The 18735-nt window shown below is 42.9% G+C and overlaps 1 protein-coding gene across 5 annotated transcripts in view; it reads right to left on the bottom strand.

Moving 5' to 3' along the window:
• Nucleotides 1–18735, bottom strand: part of LOC126190657 (cap-specific mRNA (nucleoside-2'-O-)-methyltransferase 2) — a 306338-nt gene that overhangs the window by 68782 nt on the left and 218821 nt on the right. For all 5 annotated transcript variants that reach the window (XM_049931092.1, XM_049931088.1, XM_049931090.1 and 2 more), the window contains one exon: nucleotides 6409–6723. In XM_049931092.1, coding sequence (XP_049787049.1) covers nucleotides 6409–6723 — 315 coding nt within the window. The remainder of the gene's footprint in view (nucleotides 1–6408; nucleotides 6724–18735) is intronic.

Genomic DNA, 18735 nt, shown 5'->3' with positions numbered 1-18735 from the left:
CCCATAGACCATGTCTGGGATGCTGTAAGGAGATGGGTTGCATCATGTCAGCATCCACCAACTACTCTTCAAGACTTGAGAGCAGCTCTGCAGAAAGAATGGGCTTTATTGCCTCAACGTGAGATTGATGACATCATTCACAACACGTCCCATCATTGTCACACCCCATACTGAGCACTTTAACCAGTTGTCAGGATGTGTGTGCAAATCTATCAAGTTGGAAAACAACAAAGAACATCTTTGTCTACTGTTACGTGTGTTGCAGTTGATTATGTTCCGTATTCTTTATACTGTTTCTATTTTACATCACCTGTTTATAATGTTTTGTGGCAAAATAAATGCAACCTTGCAAAATTTTCGTTTGCTGCTTTAATTTTGGAAACCAGTTATATTATAAACATTATTTTTGGTTTGTGAGAAGTTCATGCAATAAGAACACCTACAAAATTTACATTCATTATTCCAGCATTTTCAAGATACAAATCTAAAGCATAATCTGCAGAAATGCACACTTTTTAAAGAAGTCATAGAGTACTTAACTTGCATTCTTAACTAAATGAACATAACGGCCACTCAGTAGCATTCAACTGTAATCAGTAATTTGCTGCACACAAAAAAATTGAGGGAGTTTCAATTGCTACTGGGCAAAGTTATTTCATTCCATACAGAGCTAACGTTCCCCCTTAAATAACCCCTCACACTAAAACATACAACTGGTCTTCTAAGAGAAAGAAAGCTTTTCAGATCTACAAACAGAAAACCTATATCTCATTCGGAGATTAACTATGAAAATGGCAGCAATAGTGGTGTCATAATGCCCACATATAAAGCTTTTTAAGAAGCCCGTTGTCCATAAATGGGCTACAGAACATGATCAAGAAATTTAAAGAAACAAGTGAATTAGCTGGGGCAGCAGGACAGGGAGGTAGCCCGTTCCCATGGCAGTTGATAAAGTTGCTGTAGCTACAGCTGATCATGCAGCAGATGACTCAAATTCTGCAACCAGTGCTTGAGCTGTGTCACAGGAGTTCTCTCCCTCCTAGTCAATAGTTCTAGATGTTTTATCATGCGTTTTACACTGGTATTCCTATGAGATTCAAAATTTGCAACAAATGAAGCCCCAAGATTGGCTACAACACCATGACTTTGCCCGCTGCTTTTTAGCACATATGGAAACGAATGACATGTGACCAAGGCATATTCTCTGGACAGAAGAGGCACATTTTACTCTGCACAGTGCCATGAATGCATAGAATTGTTGCATATGTGATTCTACTCCACTACCTGTTGTGCAGGAACATCCACTGCACTCAGCATATGACTGTATGGTGTGGTTTCATAAGCTCCTTCATTCTCAGTCTGTTTTTCTCGAAGTAGATAACACCTCCTGTGCCCGTTCGGTGCACAGTGAAATTTGCGTGTTACAAGGACCTCCCCGTGCAACATGTGATTCCAGTTTTGGAGGAACCCAACTGTGTCTACGTCACTATTGTCATGCAAGATGGGGCGAAGCTATGTGTCGCTTGACAGGTGAAAGATTTGCTTCGAGAAACCTTCAGTAATGATCGCAACATCAATAGGCAATTTTAAGATGCATGGCCTTCCATAACCTCCAGGCCTAAATCCATGTAACTTCTGGTTGTGGGGAAATTTGAAAGATTGTGTCTATCAGGACTCTTCCTGGTCTGAAGAATAGAATACTATGACATATCACTCTTATTATGGCAGATATACTGCAAGCAACTGTAGACAATGCCGTGTTGCAGATGCAGCAGGTTGCTGAGTCAGAGAGACCATACTGAATACACGGTCTAGCTCATAACCATACCCTAATAAAAATGCCAGATTGACCATTATTATATGTTTGATATTCCTTCCCTTTTCCTGCACCCACACCACATTCTGACACTGGCAGCATCATATTTTCACCTGTTGGCAGAAAGTGGAACTTCTTTTTTTTCCAGTCTACTCCATGAGCGCACTGAGTAATGAACATACCTAAGCTGTTTCACTGTCCTGTGATATATGCAGCCCACACGGCAACACTTGGAAGATCAACAGTTGAATTATAAACGCCTGGTACCCACCAGAAAAGTGCCACATGCTTTCTACAAGTTGACTGACAACAACTGGCACATATTCCACAATGACTTTTTCTTGTACAGGGACATTTTGCCATACTACTATATGCATCTGCTATGTTCTGAAATGGACTTCCATTTACATTCGGTGACAGTATCGTCTTATTTTTCCACAGGCCCCCTAATAAGACTAGTGAAGTAGTTGCAAACAGAGGCAGCAGTCTGATTTCCTGTGTAACTGATGCAACAACACACCTCCTGTTGGAAGCTGAAACCCGAACGTTCATAGCAGTGCATACATGGCATATCAAGCCCTACCTGGGAAATATTTTGAAATATAGTGGTTTGTCCAGCAGACAATAATTGCTTCAGCCAGACTTTTTAACATTAACTGCAATAACATATTGATGGGAGTCTTTGCAAGACAGTACTTAAGACAGAGACAGGTGTTGCTTGTTGTTTAGAAGGAGGGAGGGAGGGGGAGGGAGGTGGGGGGGAGAGGGGGGAGGAGAGAGAGAGAGAGAGAGAGAGAGAGAGAGAGAGAGAGAGAGATGGCATGACAGCACTAGGCTTAGTGACTTGGACTAGAGTATGGCCTCAGATTGTATTTACTTGCCTTTGCCTTGCTGTTTGTCTCGTCTGCTGTTTGTTTGTTGCCAAGCCTGATTGTCAGAACGACTATTCGGGTATAGCTGAATGCAGCAGTACGGATTTTACGCTCTGGCATTATGTAACAACTAGATTGTATGGAAAGGGTATCATACACAAATCTGTAACTGTGCCAATGTTTTATTATAGCTATGTAAATCATTCTCCCAATGATCCCTATGAAACTATCAATAACTTCAGATTATTTCAACTTATCAAGATCCTGTATTCTTAATTTCCAACTTTTTATAATTTCTGCAGTTTTAAATTGCAGCTCACAATCACAGTGTCCACAGCTCTCAACAGTGTCCAAATCTGCCCTCGGCAATGTTTTGCAGCTCAAAATCTGTCTTAACATTATATAATCTATTTGTAACATTACAATATTTCCAGGTCTCATCCACATACAGAACTTCCTTTAATAGCTTTTAAAAAGAGTGTTTGCAATGATTAAATTGTGCCCTGTGCGAAATTCTACCATGTGGGTTTCCCTTTCATTTCTTTCTCCCTGTCTATGTTCTCTTACTATTTTTGCTTTTCTTCCTTTTCCTACTATTGAATTCCAGTCCACCAACTACACACAAATTTTCATCTCCCTTAATGAAACAATTAGATTTCTTTTACCTTAAAATATTTTCCTTTAGTCTCTTCATTGCTAGGGATATAAACTTGTACTATTGTGGTGGGTGTTGGCTTTGTTTCTGTGTTGGCTACAATAATGTGTGATCAGTCTGCTGTTCTTAGCAGTTTGCCCGCATTCCTATTTTCTTATTCATTATTAGATCTACTCCAGCATTACCCCTATTTGATTGTCTGTAGATAATCATGTGCTCACCAGATCTGAAATCTTGTTCTTACTGCCACCACACTGCACTAAATCCTACTATATATCTAACTTCAATCTATCATTTATACTTCTAAATTCTTTAACATATCTGTCCAAATAACAGATTGTTATTCAATGCTCTGACGTGTAGAATGCTAAATTTGTTTCTGTGATGACAATATCCTCCTCAGCAGTTCTCACCTGGACATCTGAATGGGAAGCCATCTTCTGTCAGGAATATTCTACCTAAGCGGGTGCCATAATCACTATACATACAGTAGCGCTGTATGTTCCTGCAAAATATAGTGGCTGTAGTTACCCGTGATTTCAGCTGTTTGTAGTACCAACACAAAATGGACACATTGGCTAGTGTTACTAAACTGGATCAGCCAATCATTCAGACTGCTGCCCCTGCAACTACTGAAAAGAATGCTGCCCTTCTTCAGGAAGTACATAATTGTTTACCCTGTGATGTAACGCCCTACAGGAGGCCTGTGACCCTCACATAAACAACTGAACACACCTTTATCACCACTTTACATAGCTTATAACAGGAGTCTACTTGTTAAAACTTTTTATTTGTGTATATTGGGCATGGCACGTCATCAGAACATCAGGGAATAACTTAGTACCAAGTATCATATCAAGTGGTATCTATGGTAACTTTGGAACAACAGCCACTTCATCATGCTGACTGAGCCCCCAAGGCATACATATTGTGTGCACAAGATGATCCTTCCTATCCCTTGCTATTATTTCCCTAACTAACTCTGTCTGAAATGCCTCAGAAGGACCAACAGTACCAACCGATTGCCATGTCATCGCCAGCCAATAGGCATCATGGGATGCAGACATGGAGAGGCATGTGCTAGGCACACTGCTCCCACGGCCATTGTAAGTTTTTGTGATTGGAGCCGCCACTTCTGTACCAAGCAGCTTTTCAATTGGCCTCACAAAGTCTGAGTGCATCCCGCTTGTCAACAGCGCTCAACAGACCCACACAGTGATCCATCCAACTGATAGCCAAGCCCGACAGTGCTTAACTTCAGTGAACTGAGGGGAACCTGAGTTACCACTGCAGCAGGGCCATTGGCAACATTTCCCTTAGGGGCACCATTATTCATCATATATTTGAACCGCTGCCCTTTAACAAGAACATTCATTCACAGAGGGCTGCATAATGGTGGTGCAATTTTTTTTCTTTTTTCTGAAAAGTAAATAAGTAGGACCCAACTTTACATTAAGCTCAATTATTTTCTTTTTATTTCAAAATCTTTAATGCTATGAGGATGACAGGTCCTGTTCAAGAACTGAAATGCCCAGGAAAGAGGTAAGTGTTATTACAAGAGAAAAACCCTAGGATAAAATTTACTTATTTCCTGAAATAGTCTCAACTTTGTGTCCCATACTTTTGTTTCGTCAAGGTTATATTCACTAACACACTCTTGTAGCTTGTTAAAAAATAGCAGAAGTGAACCACAAATGCAGAAAATATATACCACATTTGAAACAGGACACCTACTAGAACTGATGTGACAGTTATTCATAGAACACAATCTTACACAGCTACACTGTACTTCATATGAGGCCTGTTTACATCGTGATTATAGACTATCGAACCCTTCCACAGAACAAATTGGTCAACATACAGAAAAAGAAAAGATGGGAGTGTTACAATAATTACATGAGGTAGCTACACTGAAATTAAGCAGAAAATGATTTTTCAAACAAGATATCGCTGCCAAAGTTTACATAACAAAAATGTAATGTTCACAACCATCTATTTGTTACAAAAAATTTTATGGATGATGATCATAAGCTTCTAAAAATTCACAAAAATAAAACTCTAATTAGAGGGATAATAACTGTCCAAATGAAGATGACTGTCTAAATGCAGGTACTACTGACAAATTTTGTACAAAGCACAAATGTAGACAGCAACTGAGGTTATAGTACAGATATTGCACAGCACTCACAGACATTGGAAAACACACAATGTATCACAATACTCAAAAGTTTCAATCCAGTCAATGAAAGATAATGAGGAAAAGACACAAACAGCACATTCAGTTTGTATGTAAAACATAGAAACTAGAATCCTGATGCAAATTTATCTGACACATTGTTTCGTTTATATGCACATTATTCTATCCACCACCACCGCCCTCGAAACTGAATAACAGGAAACTATGATATGACAACTAGAGGAACTAAATGATTCCAACCATTGATGGGGCCTCAAAATCCTTCATGAACTCCCACTGAACCAGTTTAAGTCCACGAATCCAGTAAGTCCTGGAGTCAAATATGGTAGGGTATGAGAAAGAATTTCAACAGTGATGAAGCACTGCACCCAACACAAATCAATTTATCAATAAGATTTCACATATTTCTCAGCTAAACTATAAAATTTTGAGAACTAGGCAGAACTGATGAAAAGGGCAGGTCGTTCCACATGCAAGGACTCAAACTATGAGAATGGACTTTGCAATTCTCTCACTTGGTAGAGCTCATGAACTGACTGTGGAATATTTAATGAAAGAATGTCCACAACTGAAATGTTCTAGAATGTCTCATGACTTTATGGATGCTACACCTGTGCCACATAGCTAGAAATATTTTCTGGATGCAGGGTCCACCCCACTGTGGCTTATTGTTATGCTACATGCATAATGGCCCCACTCTCTCTCTCTCTCTCTCTCTCTCTCTCTCTCTCTCTCTCTCCCCCCCCCCCCCCCTTCCCCCTCTAGGAGTTGTAATTGATATTGTAATAAATACAGAACATCCAGCAGAATTATCAAAAAGAACACAATTACTTGTTTGGTTTTTGAAGTAATATTTAACAAAACTCACCATATCAAAAATACGACTGAGAAGGTAAACTACTCCTACATTCAATTGAGTTAGCATAGGATAGCCTTGAAGAAGCAATGTATCTCCACGCCACAGCTCTTCTACAGTGTCTGCAATTTCATATAATGCATCTATGTTGGCCTCTGTGTTTTCTCCTCTTGCCATTGCTATCCACAGTCTTTGTCCAAAATTTATTATTTTATTATATTTTTTGGGTAATTCACGATATTTACTAAGAAGTTCACTTCTGACCTGTCCTCCATTCTTTTTTCCTTCCATGGAGTAGCCGAACTTTTCAAAAGCAATATTCAATGCCTGTAAACAAAACAAAACAAAATTTAATGCTAAGACGTGTCAGGTATCAGCATAATTACTAAAGCAGACATTTAATTGTCAAACTGCCATATTAACATCATCAAAAGACTAACACATATTCTTTAATATGCTATAGATGGGGTCATGAACAATAGAAGTTGTTTATAGGCTTGTTCAGTACATCTACATCATGCATCCTCCAACAGCCAATGAGCATTCAGAAGCGTTCTGAGCACTTCGCTGTGAATGCCATAGCTAATGCAAGCATTATGTTATAGCAAGTTACTGAATTTCTATTCCATTTGTTGCGAGTTGTCATCACTGATGGAGGTGCTACTTGACATGTTCTGCATGAGCAAACTTGAGATATAATTTGCAGGATGTAAGATTTCTTTAAGCAGAAAGCACCGTGCACGTACCGTAACTATTACTTGGAATCATCAACAAAACAATCCCTGTTCGTGCCTTGACATGCATAAACTGCAATCATTTGTGGAATGTTAACAGTAATATGTGTTCTTTAGCATGGGTGACAACAAATACCTGCAATAGCATAAAATTTATTGTTATTCATACACACAAAAAGCAAAATCAAGTGAGACAGAGAGAACAGAAGGTATGCCATTTGGATGGCCTAAAGTGCGAGGAACTACTCACAAGAAGCAGATTTACATCTTAAACTTGCACAAATTTTCAACTGTCTCTTCAGATACATAATTATTTACTGACCTCACATTTCCTATTTGAAGACAATGCATTCCAATTTAGCAACACACACTGAAAAATCATACTAAATGTACAAATCACAATGAAGGTAACAATAATATCAACAAGCAGAGACTGGCATTCAACATTTCAGAAACAAAGACACTTTTCCTTGGGTGTTAAGGGAAAGATGTATCAAGATTCTGAAAAATATTGTCCTACTTAAAGACATATGAATGTCAAAATTTAAATTATTTCAATGGAGCACAACAAAGACTCATGATGGACACAGATGTATTTATGTGAAGCAAAACATGTGTTACAAATCATTACAGAACAGTGATGTGTAGTCCTACATCTGCCTAGCCAGCAAGAGATTCTTGTGAATTATAAAGCAATGTAACATTGTAAAATATGTAAGAGAGCATGTTGTTTAGGCAACAGACATTTCAAACTCCATGTGTAGTACAAGGAAAGATGATCGTGACAGAGAATTAATAAGTAGGAAGTAAGTTGCGAAACATATACTGTGTGTGAGTGTTTGTTTTCATATGTGAAGGCATTAAATGGGAGGTGTGGGATATGAGAAAACGGCAAAAGGTAGCGACAAATAAAAGGCTTCCCTGCTGTGTGCAAGGCCTTTTACGTTTTGGCATCACGGCTTTGCCGGTGGCTTGACCATCAAAGAACAACCACACTTCTCAAGAATGAAAACAAAAGAAAATACGATTTTGCGACAAATGAAATATATAGCAATCTGGTTTGTCATGTTAAGCCTTCGAGGCATATGTAACGTTGTGTTCTACTCAAATTCACAAGTCACACTGACTATCGGTATAGGAAATATATGTTTGTAAAAGTGCTGGATGTGCATTTTCGTGATATGGGTAGATGTTAAAACTTCCTGGCAGATTAAAACTGTGTGCCCGACCGAGACTCTAACTCGGGACCTTTGCCTTTCGCGGGCAAGTGCTCTTGCGAAAGGCAAAGGTCCCGAGTTCGAGTCTCGGTCGGGCACACAGTTTTAATCTGCCAGGAAGTTTCATATCAGCGCACACTCCGCTGCAGAGTGAAAATCTCATTCTGGAAACATCCCCCAGGCTGTGGCTAAGCCATGTCTCCGCAATATCCTTTCTTTCAGGAGTGCTAGTTCTGCAAGGTTCGCAGGAGAGCTTCTGTAAAGTTTGGAAGGTAGGAGACGAGGTACTGGCAGAAGTAAAGCTGTGAGTACCGGGCGTGAGTCGTGCTTCGGTAGCTCAGTTGCTAGAGCACTTGCCCGCGAAAGGCAAAGGTCCCGAGTTCGAGTCTCGGTCGGGCACACAGTTTTAATCTGCCAGGAAGTTTCATATCAGCGCACACTCCGCTGCAGAGTGAAAATCTCATTCTGGGTAGATGTTATCTTCTTTTGCTCCAACAGCTGCAGAACACAAAGAAGTCAAAGCCTTTTCTTTGCTATACATGGGATTTCAGAGGCACTGAAGCCGGCCGCGGTGGTCTAGCGGTTCTGGCGCTGCAGTCCGGAACCGCGGGACTGCTACGGTCGCAGGTTCGAATCCTGCCTCGGGCATGGGTGTCTGTGATGTCCTTAGGTTAGTTAGGTTTAAGTAGTTCTAAGTTCTAGGGGACTTATGACCTAAGATGTTGAGTCCCATAGTGCTCAGAGCCATTTTATTTGAATCAGAGGCACTGATTAGCAGAACCTCTACTTTAAGAGAACCACTACGGCGACCAGATTAAAAGGGAAAGGTAAATACTTTAAAAGTTATGCCAGGTGACAGATTTCATGAAGTGTTCTTACTCCATGAAGTGTTCTTACTCAGCTTCGACCACAAGGAGCAAGCCAGAAACTACATAAAAAATGACAAGCTCAACTTTTATGACTGCTTTTGGTATACAGGATGTCTATAATTTAAGTTATAGTTGAAAAATGCTATAGAAAGCGATCCACAGCACAGAACAATGTCAAATGTGAACAGCATATTATTGACGCAGAGGAAACATCATGCAACAAACAAAAATTCAGAAATTTACCAAAGATGGCACTGTAAGCATCTTACCATAAATGGCATCAGTTACAAATGACAGATGAATCGCAATGTGATGGCTATGACTTGAGTTGCACATTACACCGTCTGCACTGTTCACTGTGCATGACTGCTCAAGTTCCATAGTCAATAGTTGTGGCACTGTTAGTTAGGTAACCCCATTCATCACAGCTAGTTCATACCATACTGGATGGAAAAAATTGGATTTTAATTGCACTCAGGCCAAAAACCACATAAAAAGCAAAATACATTAGTTTTTAATTGTTCTGGGACCAAAAATTGCATAAAAAGCAAAATGACATCAGTTTTTAATTGTCCTAAGTCCAAAATCTACATAAAAAGCAACACTTGTTTCTAATTGTCATGAGGCTAGCACAAGACATGTTCAATACGCTGCCCATCATTTTTTGCCACAAGCTGAACTCACGAAACAGCATTTTCCGCATTAGATCAGAGTGTCTCAGGTGCACTGAACACATCATCTTTCAGATGACCCCACTGCCAGAAGTCACACGGATTATGATCTGGTGATACGAATGGCATGGCTGATAATTCTAGAATTTCTGAAACGTCTCTGCAAGCAACCACTTCACTGGCTGCACAATGTGCAGAAGACAGTCATATTGCCTAAGAATGATCCCAGTGCGCAGATGACTCATAGTGGTTATCAGGAACAGGTCTTATCTCCCCCCCCCACCCCCTCCTTTTTTTTTTTTTTTTTTTTTTTTTTTTTTTAAAAAAAAAACCTCCCTATGATAAACACTGCCTTCAACCTGCACTACAGTGTCGCCCTGGAAGATTGAAGTGGTACTAGTTGATGCGCACGTGAACATTCTTCCACTCATATTCTCCAATTCTGCTTATTGACATGTCCTTGGCTACGAGAATGGGCTTTGTCTGCTCACAGAATTTTCCATGGCCATTCACTATCCACTTTGAGCAAGAGCTTCGAGTGAACATCTGACTTGCTGGCACGTCAGCAGCAAACAATTCCAGAACAAGGGAGATTTTTATTATTTGTCATATACAGCTGATGGTCTTGAGACATACTGAGTTTCACCTTTATCTGCGATAATACTGCAGAGTCTTGGTGATACTGATGCAAGTTTAGAAGAAGGACATTAATGGGCTCAAGCATGAGATGGACTATGTATCAGAGAGAGAGAGACGTACTAGGGCATTTCATGCAGCTACGGTAGCCGCAGTGCCATTGTGGCATAACAGTTAGTATATCTGTCCAGTAAGCTGGAGACCCGGGTCTGAATTTTGGCACTGGTACATACTTTAATTCACTGCTTTGGTCTAAATCAGTACCACAGATAAAGATGATTTTGTATGGATAACAATGTAGGAGGTTTTGTAGGATTTTATGCAGTGTACTCACAGGCATGTCCAATTTTTGGGCAACTCCCCATGCACTGCATGTTTGCACAACATTCCTCAATCCCTCCTGAAATGCAGTCACCTCATCTTCGGCAAATGAAACACCAACTGCGTTCCTCCCTCTGCCATAATGCACTTCAAAAGAACCTGTCGTATCAAATTTTGTAATCATTTTCTCCTACTAGCAGACATCAGGCCAATGTCTTTTTTCATGTCCTTGAGTGTCCGAAACTACTGCAGGGCTACTGGCACACAGTCACCATTTTTGTAACAGAGCTTTTCTTGCAGTGTGCAGTGCACAATCCTTCATGAAGACAACCATGCTGGGTGATATGCTGCATGTCTGTTGGTGTACATCTCCTGATGCTCACTGTGACATCTGTTGGTCAAATTTTCATTAATTTTGTTTGTTTGTTCTATGACGGTTCCCCCTACATCAACAATATTTTTTCAAATTTGATGTCATTCTCAGCAGTGGTTCTCTTTCTACAGTGTTCTGAAACTGGAACTTCAATGTTGAACAATCTCCATATTTCAATGTGTCAAGTAATCTGGTGGAGCTATGCATGTTTTCAAAATGGGACGATGCATTAACAAAGCAATTGGCAGTAACTGCAGGGGAGTGTTTGCGCATACTCCATGAATCACTGCCCCAGGTCAGAGAATCACATAGCTCCTGGGGCAAGAGCCACAACTAACAACAGGGAAAATGACTAAAGTTGTTATAACCTTTAATCCACTAATAAATTGCGTGGATATACAAACGTAGAAACAATAGTGGGTTTCATGCTACCAACTCCGTATCTGTCACTCAAATGCCGTGCCGTGACATGCGGCCGGCGCCGTTCATAGCTAGGTGGCACTCCCGCGCTCAGCCGAGCTGCGGAGCGCCTCTATCGCTGTGTTTGCGTACTGACGTAGCGGCACTTTTAAATCTCGTGGCACTGTCACAACACTTTTCCCCCCCCCTGAAAAAAAAAAAGACACACTTCCTTGGAGACACGGACAGTGCGGAGACATCCATGGCCTCTTGGGAGACCCCGAGAAGATCCTGCGGAGAAACACGAGAATATGGTCGAAAATGTCCAGGACGGAAGCTTGTGCGTGGAACGTGCCTCCTGGACGAGATGATGGGTGAAAACTCCGGAGCAGTATCCATAGGTGTCGTGGACCTGGGGGTGTGCTCCAGCGAGATGGGTCCCGGAGAAGGCGGCGTCACAACTGCGGCCGGTTCCGGCGTACTCGGAAGCGGCAGCGACGTTGGCTGCAGCGACACGCACGGGAGATCGGCAGCAGCGACAGGACTGGCTTCTCGGGCTGGTGGAGGCGAAAGAAGGGGCGGTGGCACCGGCGTGGCCACCACTCGTGGGCGCATCTGGTCATAATGGCGAACAACCATGCCGTCGTCCGTATGTATTTCACAAAGCCGGCGGCCGCGAAGAGCCTTGACCACCCCTGGAATCCATTTAGGGCGAGATCCATACCCTCGTGCCCACACGTCGGCGCCCACCAAGTATTTTCCTGCACTAGGGGACACAGTACTAGGCCTGACAGGGTGAAGCAGGTGCAGTAGAGTGCGCAGTTGGCGGCCATGCAAGAGTTCAGCAGGGCTGCGATCACCCAGAGGCGTGACGCGATAAGAACTCAGAAATTGCAACAGAGCGTCATCGGTAGAAAAATCACTAAGGAATTTCTTCATCTGGCTTTTGAAAGTGCGGACAAGGTGCTCGACCTCCCCATTCGATTGGGGATGGAAGGGCGGTGCTGTAACATGATGAATCCCTTGTCCAGTACAAAAATCACGGAAGGCCTGCGAAGAGAACTGAGGGCCATTGTCCGTGACAATTGTGGATGGAAGACCTTCTAGCGCAAAGATTTTGGACAAAACCAGCGTCGTCGCCGCAGTGGTGGGCGACGGACATCGAACCACAAACGGAAACTTCGAGAAGGCGTCAATCAACAGTAGCCAATAAGTGCCGAGGAAGGGGCCGGCAAAGTCAGCGTGCACCCGTTCCCATGGCTGCGCCGGATCAGGCCACGGAGAGGGCATTGTACGGGGTGCAGCCAGTTGTTGAGCACACTGACCACACGCAGCCACCATGTGGGAGATGTCCGAATCGATACCGGGCCAATAAACATGCCTGCGGGCCAGGGACTTAGTCCGAGAAATCCCCCAATGGCCTTCATGCAATAGTTTGAGAACATCTTTGCGAAGAGAAGCTGGCACCACGACCCGTGGAGATGCGCCATCCGTGGCCAGAAGAACAACACCCTCACGAACAGTCAGACGAAGGCGCAAGGCATGGTAGTTGCGAAGTGGATCCGATGCCCGGCCCTTGGTCCTGTCCGGAAACCCCGTTGAACAAAACCAATCACCTGACGCAGGACCAGGTCCCGCGCAGTAGCCGACGCGACCTGCGAACCTGTAATCAGAAAACCCTCGACCGCACGACGTTCTTCCTTATCAATGTGGAAACAGAGTAGTTCATCTCGATCGAAAACCGGGTCGGGGCCCATCGGCAAACGCGACAACACGTCAGCATTGGCGTGCTGGGCTGTGGGGCGATAGTGAATCTCATAGTGAAAACGAGACAAGTATAAGGCCCAACGTTGCAGGCGGTGAGCTGCCTTATCCGGAAGCGATGCTGAGGGGCTGAACAGAGAGACCAGCGGCTTGTGGTCGGTGATGAGGTGAAACTTAGAACCATACAAAAAAACGCTGATCTTTTTTAGAGCATAAATGATAGCGAGTGCCTCCTTTTCGATTTGAGAGTAACGCCGTTGGGCATTGTTGAGGGTCTTGGAAGCATAGGCGATGGGTCGTTCCGACCCATCCTCATACTGATGGGCGAGAACAGCCCCTACGCCATACTGTGACGCGTCAGTCACCAGAACCAAGTGCTGACCCGGACGGAATGTGGCAAGACAAGGCGCCGACTGCAAATGAGCCTTGAGGCGGACAAAAGCCTGCTCACACTCGTCGGACCAACAGAAAGGAACGTTTTTGCGTAACAGCTGATGCAGAGGATGAGCCACCGCTGCCGCGGATGGAATGAATTTGTGATAATAAGCAATCTTGCCTAGAAACGCCTGAAGTTCTTTGACCGTAGACGGCCGGGGGAGAGTGGTAATGGCCGCAACATGCTGACGTAGAGGACGTATACCTTCACGGGACAAGTGGAAACCAAGATACACAATGGAGGGTTGGAAGAACTGTGACTTGTCCAGATTGCACTTCAACCCAGCCAAATGCAGAACCCGAAATAATGAACGCAAATTGCGAAGGTGCTCCTCAGTGGAGGCCCCCGTGACAACAATGTCATCCAGGTAGTTGATGCAGCCAGGAACGGAAGCCGTGAGCTGTTCCAAAAACCGATGAAAAATGGCCGGCGCGCTAGCGACACCAAATGGTAACCGCTGGTACTGATACAACCCACAAGGAGTGTTGATGACGAGAAATTCCTTGGAAGATGCATCCAACGGCAACTGATGGTACGCCTCCGATAAGTCAAGTTTTGAAAAGAACTGGCCCCCAGCGAGCTTGGTAAATAACTCCTCAGGACGAGGAAGAGGATAAGTGTCAATGAGGCTCCGAGCGTTGACAATGGCTTTAAAATCGCCACACAATCGCAGACTCCCGTTTGGTTTAGAAACCACCACGATCGGCGATGCCCATTCGCTGGAGGTAACAGGAAGGAGAATCCCTGAAGCTGTTAACCTGTCTATCTCAGCCTTGGCAGGTGCACGCAACGCCATCGGAATAGGGCGTGACCGGAAAAACTTGGGGCGAGCTGTAGGTTTAAGAGTAATGTGGGCTTCAAAATCCTTGGCACGACCCAGACCAGCAGAGAACACGGACGAGAATTCAGAACACAATCCATCCAGCTGTTGATACGGAATATCCTCAGATATGAGGTGCACATCATCATAAATGGAGAACCCAAACAACTGGAAAGCATCATAACCGAACAGATTTTCAGTGCCCGCATGATCCACCACATAAAACGTGAGGGGCGGAACAACAGACTTGTAGGCAGTGGAAGCATCAAACTGGCCAATGATAGAATTTTCTGTTTATTATAAGTTCTCAGATTTCGCGTAACTGGAGACAAGGGAGGGGAGCCCAACTCCAAATACGTGCGAGAATTAATGAGAGTTACTGCAGAGCCAGTGTCCACTTGCATGTGAATGTCTTTATCCAGAACACGAACAGTAACAAACAACTTATTTGTTTGAGAAAGCACACAGTTAACATCCATGTCCGATGCCTTGTCCTCGTCGACAGGAACTTTAGGGGACTGACACACAGAAGCAATGTGGCCTTTTTTCCTACAGGAATTACACGTGGCCCAACGTTTTGGACACGCGGCCCTGTCATGCTGTACGAAACAAGGTGGACAAGAAGGAAGGGCGGAACGAACCTGTTTCTGTGGTTGCTGTTTTCGCTGCGAGCGTTGCGGCCCAACGCGACGTTGTTTACGCGAGTGAACCGCCGCCACATCTTCGTTCTCCTGGGAAACAGGCAAATTGTCCGTGTCAAAAGTTGACTGTACAGCGCCTACATCACACCACGCGTCTATTTGCGCGCCTGCAGCGTGAGACACTTCAAAGGATTGAGCGATGCTTAGAACTTCCGACAACGACGGGTTTGGCAGTTGTAGGGCACGTTGCCGAACTTCTTTATCATGAGCAAGCCGTAGAATAGCATCCCTAACCATGGAATCAGCACAAGACTCATGATGAGTGTCCGTGACAAACTGACATTTCCTACTCAGACCGTGTAGTTCCGCCGCCCAAGCCCGGCAAGATTGATGGGGCTGTTTATGACACCGGTAGAACGCCACGCGGGCAGCAATGACGTGGGTGTTTTTTCGGTAATAGTTAGACAATAAGTCACACATTTCTTGGAAGGACAGAGAGGCAGGTTCCCACAGAGGGGCTAACTGAAATAGCAGCTGATAGATCTGTGGGGAAATCCAAGATAGAAATAACGACTTACACATCGGAGCGTCGACAACGCCGAAAGCCAAGAAGTGTTGCCGCAAACGCTTCTCATAATCCTCCCAGTCTTCAGCGGCCTCGTCGTAAGGAGGGAACGGAGGCGGAGAAGAGGACGACAGACGATGAGTAAGCGACGTCGACAACGCCTGAATAGCAGCCGTCAGCTGTGTTTGTTGTTCAATGAGCGCTTGCAGAAGCTGTTCCATGTCTGCCCAGACACGAACGCACAATACTCCAACGCTGGAAAAAAAATATCCGACCTCGTCGCCAAAAAGTGTTATAACCTTTAATTCACTAATAAATTGCGTGGATATACAAATGTAGAAACAATAGTGGGTTTCATGCTACCAACTCCGTATCTGTCACTCAACTGCTGTGCCGTGACATGCGGCCGGCGCCGTTCATAGCTAGGTGGCGCTCCTGCGCTCAGCTGAGCTGCGGAGCGCCTCTATCGCCGTGTTTGCGTACTGACGTAGCGGCAGTTTTAAATCTCGTGGCACTGTCACAACAAAAGTCAACGAATGACTTTGAAATATGTAGTTGTTCTGCTAACGTATTTCAATCTGTGAACTTGACATTTACACTGAGATTGAAAACCAAGCAATTATTGTAAAGTTCCATGCAGAAAAATATTTTTGATATGAAGAGTCACTGTATTTGAGGGCAAGAATGCATGACACATAGATCTGAGAAGTGTCGTATTTATTTATGCAATTGGTTATTGTGCTAAATTCTTGGCTTCTGGGGTTTGCTACCAAATCTAAAAACAAAGTCCAAGTTTTATCCACAGCTGAGGCTAAAGGTGAGCTAAAGTAATAATCAGCAATCACCACTCAAGAGAAATGCCAGACTTTTATAAAACTAATACTAAGTATCAGGAACATTACATCATATAGTAACCTCAAATTAAATTTGAATGTTTTTAAGACTACAGCCATTATGAATATGATTGTAAACAAACACCCATCATGCTCAATGATGAGAGGACAGCCAATCTTTCTTTCATCCTATATGTTTTTCACTGATTTGTCATGATATTAATGCATTGGTTTATGGGATTCTACAGGGATTCTTCCTTTTTTTAAACTGAGTACCTTTCCAGACTGCAAAATTTTGTGACTACTGCTTTACTTGCAAGGGAAACTCCCCATCGCATCCTCCCTCAGATTTAGTGGTAAGCTGGCCCAGTGGATAGCCCGTCATAAACTGAACACAGATCAAGAATGAAAACTGGAAGAAGGTGTACTGAACTGTGGGGGAAAAAAGCAAAATAGAAACAGTGAACAGTCCAAGGACAAAAATTGCAATAAATAGCAGCCTAAAACAGTAATGGTGTTATGGGTAATGGTAATGGTAATGGTAATGGTATTGGCCTGTCAAGTGGGCAAACCGTGTTCTAAATTCCTTCCCTCGTGCCTTTCTGCCCCCACAACATTATGAACTGTCTGTCAGTTATTGAAATGTTTGTTCTCTTTCTGTAGTCTTGGCAGTTGTCATGTTATACTTTGGCTATAGAATATGTGTCATTTGGTAAGAATATGATACCGTCACAAGTAAATGGGGTGAATAGTGAGAGCAGGCGAGATACCACATAGACACCTCACAGAAATAAACAGGTGTGAACTACGTTACAACAAAAGAATTCAAGAGTCAAGACTTTCAAAACAGAATGCAACTGCAAAACCATATGTTTTGACAGAGCACAGAGAATCTGTGTAATTGTGAAACTGTTGCATTCATTTGTTGCAGTTTAGGAGACAAACTATTATGTTTTCATCATTTCCTTGAGAGTCATCACATTCACCTTCATACGAACACCTATTTCGGGCAAGGTGGCGTATCTAACTCACTTACCGGTCATGCAAATTAGATGCGTCAATAAGAGATTCCTATCATATGACACATGTACTGTCACTAGTGCTCTGTATGACACACCAGATGCATTTTCCTGTAGAGGATTATGTTGACTTGTCTTCTTGTCTCCAAATGTTTGCGGTTCCCATTTGAAACTTTCTTTTGGATGCTAATAGAGTAGTTGTGCAGAATCAACTGTCATTATAAGTCCCACTCTTACACCTCGCTGTTGCAAACAGACATTATACCACAACACAGACACAAATTTGAATAAAGCGAACAGCGAGAAGGAGGGAGGGGGGAATGGATAGGGGGGAGGGGGATGGTGATGGTGAAGAATTTGACACAAGAGAAGTTTGACCACTTGGCAGTCCAACATCATAACCACTTACATCATCTGTGGCAATATTTTGTAATAGCATTCAGTTGTCTAAAATAAAGAATTATGCTTCACTGTCTCAAGTTTCTGCATTGATATAAAATCAGAAATATTATAAAATCAGAACTACTTTATTTACCTGAGTATAAGACAACCCCAAATATAAGATGATCCCCTATTTTTAGTGAGGTTCTTTGAGAAAAGAGCCTGTGTTTCTATATACATGCAACAATGAAATTTATAATCTCAGTTGTCACAAATATTTTCCTACAATTTCTGACATTGTGGTTATTCTGGGACCTGAGAACACAGCTGCCCCCTCCCCTCTCCCCAATGCATAGTGGATTTTGTATATACTGACACGAGAATGTGACTATACTTTTCTTTGTCTCTTGCTTCAAAACACTTTATCTACTCGTTACTCACTGACTGGCTATGTAGACCAGCAGCTGACACAACCTCTTTGGTTCTCACTCCAAGTGTTGACAAAACTGCTGCACAAAACACATAAGTATAACACTGGCCCCTATCTAGAATTTTACTATCTCCAGCAGAAATGCCTACTACTATTGAGTAAATTTCCAATTTTAAAATCAATTCCATTACAACTGCATATGAAAAGACAGCTAAATCAAAAAAATATTT

This window comes from Schistocerca cancellata, chromosome 6 (assembly GCF_023864275.1).
Source record: "Schistocerca cancellata isolate TAMUIC-IGC-003103 chromosome 6, iqSchCanc2.1, whole genome shotgun sequence".
NCBI classification, from domain to species: domain Eukaryota; kingdom Metazoa; phylum Arthropoda; class Insecta; order Orthoptera; family Acrididae; genus Schistocerca; species Schistocerca cancellata.
This window is presented reverse-complemented; position numbering and strand designations above follow the sequence as displayed.